Here is a 7,678-nt window from a genome sequence, read left to right as displayed (position 1 = left end):
TACATATCTTAGTTGAGATCTTGGAGAATTCCTAAATGTCAACAGTCCATTAGAAATTTAAACAGAAAGTCAGATGTTTATTAAATTGAAATAAAAAAATAGGAAAATATGGGAATTTTGGTTTGGAAGGCTGCAATTAGTTTTGTTAGGCAACAGAGCACTAAGCTCATTAAATTTCAGATAATTTTCTTAATATGCACACCTATGGTTTATGGTATGTGGGAATAAAATTGTCTGCAGAAGATGTCTATCATTTGTTGATTATGGCACAGACACATGTTCACAGAGTCTTAGCTATAGAATATTTATGTAAAATTCTACATTAAAGAACAGGAAAGTGCAGTGCCCTTAGCCAACAAAAAGGTACTTGGGTAATAATAAATTAAATCCCATTAAACTGATATTAAATCTATTAAAGTGTTACAATATTAGGTATGACATGCAAGAAAAGAAATGTAATTCAGGCAGGAATATCGTGCATGAAGGTTTGCATTATTCATAGTATTTGATGGGTTGGTTTAACCATATTCTTTGACCAGTGAATGATTAGATCACCTGAAGTGATCCTTTGAGGTGATGCCAACTTAACATTCAAAGCACACCTTAACTTCTATCTTCATCTCTCAGCCAGTGATTTTAAGAAAGAAGCCAATGCTTCCACTAATGGAGCCTAAAAAGTTTTAGCCACATATTGCCACACAGTTGTACAGTAAGAATCTTCTAACAGATCTGATCCAATGAAAGCAAACAATTAGCAATCCCCCTTTTAGACAACTTAGTCATTTCATATTACTTCCATTAATAAAAACTATTGTGAGCATATTTGAACATGTCAGGTTTGCACTATAAGAAAATGGCTTTATGGAATGTTATTTTGGCACAAAAATATTTCCTAATACTTCAAATCAAAATTTTCACCCACAGCAAAACATCAAGCCATAGAGGTGCTTCCGTGGTGCTTACTTGTCAATGCAGAAAACTACAACAACAGCCAAATGCTTCCAAGAACTTTGTATTGAGTAGCAATCACTTCTCTTCCAAGGAATAGCACCAATATGATTACACCTCATACTGGGGAGTACTCCTTCCAAGCTCTTTAATTCCCTGAAGAATTCGCTTCATATGACCCACTTTCGGTATCCCCAGGTCCTGAAAGGAAAAAAGAAAGGGGAAAAGAAGACATACAGACAGAAAAAAGGAAGGAGGAAAGAAAAGAAAAAAGACAAAGAACTTTATTAATAAGGTAAACTGAGGATTAAATATATAACCAGCAAGTAACGTAGTCTTCAGTTAATCTACTTTAGTTTCTATTCAATAGTTCAGAAAGTGACATCCAGAAAAACAAATAAAACAAAAATAACCTGACATTGAAAAATTATCAAGTTACAAAAAAAATCACATCCTACACAAACTTAACTGTGATATTTTCATTAAAAAAACGTTGGTGGGGGTGGGGAGGGGGGTGAGGGGGTGGCATTGTTCCAGAATCAAACCAATACAGTTTCTCTTCTCATTTTCTTTTTTTTTTTTTTGCCGGTCATGGGGCCTAAATCTGGACCTGGGCGCTGTCCCTCAGCTCTTCAGCTCAAGGCTAGCGCTCTACCACTGGAGCCACAGCGCCACTTCTGGCTTTTTCTGTTTATGTGGTGCTGAGGAATCGAACCCAGGGCCTCATGCTTGCAAGGCATGCACTCTACCACTGAGCTACCTTCCCAGCCCTCTCTTCTCTTTTCTTTTCTGGCCCTGGGACTTGAACTGCAGGCCTGGATATTGCTCCTGAACTTTTGTGCTCAAGGCTAGCCTTTGAGTTACAGCTAACATTTGAGTTACAGCTCCACTTCCAGCTTTTTGATAGTTATTTGATAAGAGTCCCTGGGACTTTTCTACCCAGGTGACTGAAGGGTGATCCTTAGATCTCAGCCAGCTGAGATTAGTCAGCTAGGATTACTGTTGTGAGCCACTCATTCTCAACTCTCTTTCTCTGTTTAAAGACAGGATCACTAAGGACCTCTGTTTAAAGACAGGATCACTAAGAACCTCTGAGGCAAATGATGGAGAACAACAGAGAATGTTAGGAAATCTAAGGCAACTATAATTTTCTTTTTTTTTTTTTTTGTCAGTAGTGGGGCTTGAACTCTGGGCCTGGGCGCTGTCCCTCAGCTCTTCAGCTCAAGGCGAACGCTCTTCCACTTGAGCTACAGCGCCACTTCCGGTTTTCTGGTGGTTAATTGGAGATAGGAGTCTCACGGTCTTTCCTGCCCGGGCTGGCTTTGAACCGTGATCCTCAGATCTCAGCCTCCTGAGTAGCTAGGATTACAGGCGTGAGCCACCAGCGTCCGGCCAGCTATAATTTTCTTGTGTGTGCATACACACATGCACGAAGTATCTCTATCTAATTATCATCTTTATTTCTAACTCTATCAGGCTTTGAACTGATTTTGAACTCCCAGGCTCAAGTAATCTATTGGTCTCAGCTTCCCAACCTGTTGGAACTATAGGTGCAACTAACTACACCCAGCTCTGCAGTTAAAATGGTAAACTTAACACTGAGGCCTAATCTAGAGGAAACCAGTGCTTACTACCAAAATGTGGAATGCTAAGTGTAGGCAAGAGCCTTTGACTTGGGTATACTATCCAATTAAATATTCTTTACACTTATTTTGACACACTATGTATTGCTTGAACTTTCGTCTTTCTGAAAAAGTCAAGAATCCAACCTTTGTCTTTCAGGTGTAGCTGATGAGTACAGCAAGAGCGGTGCAGGTAAATACTTGTCACAGGAATGAATGAAGGTCACCCAAGATGGCGAAGATCCCCAGTACCTTAAAAGCTATGAGAAGCTTACAGCTTATAAACTCTGTTTTCTTTACATGTAATGACTATAACCAGCTTGCAAGTGAGGGAGATCAAGCCACTTCCTCAAATGGGGGAAAAAGGTGAAAATTTGTATCAAAAAATAAAGAAAAAAAAGACCCCAAAGCAACCTTAGAAGCAGTTATAAGATTATCACACCACTGGTTTTCCAGAAAAGATGAAGATTCCAAATATTCTTATAACTTATTTTTAATCTGGCTCATGTCTACCCATATGGCACACTCACTGTCTTTCGGGTTTCATGAAATCTTTCAGTTCTGTAACAGCAATACTCTCCACCATTCTCAATCCTCCCAGAAAACATCCCCTCCAACACTAGGGCTATTCCTCATTTCACATTTAGCTGACACAGAGATAAAACCAGGTAAACAAAATTAGTACTGAGCCAACTATTCATTTCCTGGATTGTGATACATACCAGACTTAAAAGTGAGGCCCAATCGTAGTGCAAGAAATGAGTCTATGGCACACATATTTACAGTCGAATGGAATACTTAGGTATTCTTTATACTTTGGGATAACATAGGTATAGACTCATAAAACATTTAAATAACAACTATTTCATTTTAGGCCACATACACACCATATTCTCCAGAATACAAACTTCTTTAGACTACTCAGATTTACTATTTTGGAATAATAAGATCAGTGTTGTCCATAATGTAACCTGGAGTTACATTACCTTCTTAGCAATATTTTCTTCAGTATACACAAACTCAGTATTTTTGTCTCTTCTAGGAGTCTGGCTGTGATGTGTTTTGTGTTTTCTTGTTTTTGTGGTACTAGATTTTGAACTCAAGGCCTTATGATTGCTAAACTGAGCCACCATCATACCCCCCAGGCTTTTGTGGTTTTCAGTTTATTTTTTAGGTGGGATTTCACATCTTGGTCTGTGGTGAGCCACAGAATGTGATTTTTCTACCTTTTCCTGCTACATAGCTGGTATTTACAGGTGTGTGCCATCCCATCGAGAGCCTTTTGATAAAGTTTATTATATCTTTCAAAAAAAATCACATAGCACATATTTTTAAAATATAATTGTATAACTTTTATCATATTACTTGACATTGGCCTTTTGCTTTCTTTGGACGAGTAAGTCTAATTTTTCTTTCTTTTTGCCAGGCCTGGGGCTTGAACTAAGGGCCTGAGTGCTGTCCCTTAGCCTCTTTGTACTCAAGGCTAGCACCCTACCCCTTGAGCCACAGCACCACTTGCAGTTTTTGAGTGGTTAATTGGACATAAGAATCTCACAGGAACTTTTCTGCCTGGGCTGGCAGATCTCAGATCTCAGCCTCCTGAGTATCAGCTAGGATTACAGGTATGACTCATTAGTGCCTAGTTTGAATAAGCCTCATTTTACCAAAGCATACCAACATGTAACTCTAGTGTGGAGGAGGACTGTGGGAAGGCAGTGAAAGGAGTCCACGACTTGGAAAGAGTCTTGATAGGGAGAGGAGATGGTAAGGAGGAGGAAGTTCCTAGATAGGACTCCTCTTTTTCTGCCTGTGGCACCTGGAGAACCAATACAGAGCAGTAGAGAAGGGGCAGAGCTGGAGTGGGATAGGAGATCCAGATTTGGTTTGGGATATTCAAGTATCTTTAGAAAGGTTAGGCAGGGCTAAAGCGAACTTGCTAGCCACAGATCTACTCTCACATAGCAAGTATGGCCATGAGTGTAGCTGAGATAAGCTGGGTAGGTAATTCATCTGAAGGTTCTGCTGCTTCTCATAGTTCAATACAAGACAACAGGAGAGACTGTTCTCCAGGGGCATGATTTGTAGTATGGAAGCCTATTCCTGTACAAATTTCTTTTTCCTATCCCACCACACTCTGTTTTACAACCAAAACAGTTAAAACACACAATGTCAAAACTTACTAAAAGTTACAAAGGAGGGGATATAATCTGTAGTAAAAAAAATCAACAACAACAAAAAACATGAGAAGCTAACAAAGGTTTACTTTATTCTTGCAACTGTCTCTACTCTTTATCTTTTTCTAAATACATGTACTATCACTTTAACTGAGCATTATTTTATCATTTTGCAAATATTTGTTTCACTCACTGTGAATATGTGTACGTTTGTGTGCTTGTATATGTATATTTATTTTTACTTTTTGTCAGTCACGGGGTTTGAATTCAGGGCCTGGGCACTGTCCCTGAGCTTTTTTGTTCAAGGCTAGCCTGTACCACCTGAGCCACAGTGCCACTTCCAGCTTTAGTTGTTTATATGGTGCTGAGGAACTGAACCCAGGGCTTCATGCATGCTAGGTTAGTACTCTACCACTAAGCCATATTCCCAGCCCTCCTTATATATATTTATATAACATTTATACATATGTTTCTGTAAAATGTACACAAATAAATGTATTTAATAGATGTGTATGTTTATATACACAGAGGGTTTTCTTTGAATGCTTATTCACAGACAATGAGAGGAAAATCTCTCTACAGGAAAGAAGCCACCCTAGAGAAACAGACATAATAAACTGATCAATAACTACTCAATCAGTGCTACTGACTGCCAAGAAACTCAAAGATGTACAATATGTTGTATACGCCTCTTTTCAAGTTTTGAAATCAACGTTTGCAGTGTGAACTTTTAACACTGTTAGTATCACTCTGTTCCAGTATGAGGACTCTCAATCAAGTTATTTTCATTATTGAAATTTATTTCTTCACTTCTTTTTTTTGGGGGGAGGGGGTCCGGTTGTGGGGCCTGAGCTCTGGGCCTGGGCGCTGTCCCTCAGCTCTTCAGCTCAAGGCTAGCGCTCTACCACTTGAGCCACAGAGCCACTTCCGGCTTTTTTCTTTTTGCTTATGTGGTGCTGAGGAATCGAACCCAGGGCCTCATGCATGCAAGGCAAGTGCTCTACCACTAAGCCACTTTCCCAGCCCTAGGGTTATTTTTTATTTCCTTTTTTTTTTTTGCTGGTCCTGGGCTTGAACTCAGGGCCTGGGTGCTGTCTCTGAGCTTTTTTGCTGAAGGCTAGCACTCTATACCACTTGAGCCATGGCTTCACACTTCTAGCTTTTTTTCGGAAGGGGATGGGATTGCTTAATTAAGTCTCATGGACTCTTCTGCCCTGGGCTGGCTTCAAACTGTGATCCAGAGAAGCTAGGATTACAGGCATGAGCCACCAACACCCAGCTCTTATTGTAGTTTTTAAGTGGCATTGTGTAGTATGAAAATATAACATGATAAAATCCTACTTGGACAGAATCAGGTATTTGGTTGTTTCTACCATTGAGTCTTCAGCCAAAAAATAAAAAAGTTCTGCAGACTATTATTTAATAATATTCCTTCTTTGTAATAAATGACAAAGAGACTCTAAGCTGCTTTCTAGCCAAAGGAGACACAACAGTACTTTTTGAGACTAATAGGATATCAATGCTGCATCATGGAAAGAAAATTTGAAATTTATTTGTTTAGTTGATTGTATGACTTCTGAAAGGCCAATTTATGATGTGGTCATAGGATGATAAATCACCAGACTCTAAGTAGTCATTGCTGTAAGTCTCTTATCTAGTTCCACATAACATAAAAGGTTAGTTATTGGTATTTTTCATGGATTATTAGTTGGTAACCTTATGTTAGATTTGTTTAGTCTTTTCTAGCAACAGTTTATCACTTCCATGCTGACACACACAACGAGCTGATGGAAACAGGAAGCAGTTGGAAATATTTGCACAGGGACAGCCACATCGATGGATGCAGAGAAAAATTAGTGAGTGCATGCTGTGCTCTGCCTCTAATAGTCTGATTTTGACAGGAAAGTATGGCTGATATTCTTTTTTTTTTTTTAGAAAGCACACAGGGAACTCAGACAGCAGGACAGTGAATGATCAGGTGACTGAGCATTTGTATATCACAAGCCAAGCTGAAAGCACAGAACAGAAGAGGCACAGTAGAAAGGATTCTGTTTTGTAAGAAAATTTTCCAAAGCAGAAGAGTAGCACAAAGAAAATACCTTAAGGTCTCGCCTTTCCAGATGCAAAAGTTCAGCCCCTCTGATGTCATGACGGATGAAGATTTCTTTGTACTCTCCCAAATTGAGCAGATCCAGCCAAGCAGCAACTTCCTCTGTGCCCCATTTCTGGACTACCAAAGTTAAGAGCAAAACCCCCTTAATTTCTACATGCTCAATGCATTACAAAGCAAAGGTTGGCCAAAGAAGCAGCAAAACAGAGCAGCAGCAGTGCTAGCAAAGGAAAGGTCAAAGGTGCTTCAACAAACTATAGTTCCATTTTTCCCATGCAGCTTACAGACTATCAATGGACACAAATATCTAACTTAAACAAGGAGCACTCATGCCTTTAGCTTTTTTCCAATTTCCTCATGAAAACTACCCAAACTACTATAAAAATTATTTTGTATCAGTATCAGTGGTACTTGTATGCTTTCCTTAAGACTATAGATGTCCTGGGGCTTGATCTCTGGGTCTGGGCGCTGTTACTGAGCTTCTTTTGCTCAAAGCCAATATTCTATCACAAGAGCCACAGAGTACTTTCAGACCTGATATTGGAGGTAAAAGTCTCACAGACTTTCCTGTCCAGGCTGGCTTTGAACTGTGATCCTCAGATCTCAGCCTCCTGAGTAGCTAGGATTATAAGTGTGAGCCACTGGCACCTGACTGTTTTCTTTATTGAGTCTACTGCTACTGATTACATCAATAAATATGCAGTGAGATCAACTTGATTTTATGTATGTATGTATGTATGTATATATGTATTTATTTGCCAGGGCTTGAACTCAGGGCCTGGGCACTGTTCCTGAGCCTCTTTTGCTCAAGGCTAGCACTCTAC

The 7,678-nt window shown here is 39.5% G+C and overlaps 1 protein-coding gene across 3 annotated transcripts in view; it reads right to left on the bottom strand.

Annotated features, from left to right (window-relative positions):
• Window positions 1–473: 473 nt before the first annotated feature.
• Dgkh (diacylglycerol kinase, eta) overlaps window positions 474–7,678 on the bottom strand; it is a 147,885-nt gene continuing 140,680 nt past the window's right edge. For 2 of the 3 annotated variants that reach the window (XM_013028420.1, XM_013028480.1), the window contains one exon: window positions 474–1,149. In XM_013028420.1, the coding sequence (XP_012883874.1) occupies window positions 1,097–1,149 (53 nt within the window). In that variant the 3' untranslated portion in view covers window positions 474–1,096. Of the gene's footprint in view, window positions 1,150–6,843; window positions 6,975–7,678 lie in introns of all 3 variants that reach the window. The other variant, XM_013028348.1, reaches the window with a different exon arrangement.

Source organism: Dipodomys ordii, unplaced genomic scaffold, assembly GCF_000151885.1.
Source record: "Dipodomys ordii isolate 6190 unplaced genomic scaffold, Dord_2.0 Scaffold1, whole genome shotgun sequence".
Classification (NCBI taxonomy): Eukaryota; Metazoa; Chordata; class Mammalia; order Rodentia; family Heteromyidae; genus Dipodomys; species Dipodomys ordii.
Note: the sequence above shows the minus strand (reverse complement) of the source record. Positions and strands in the feature narration are given on the sequence as shown.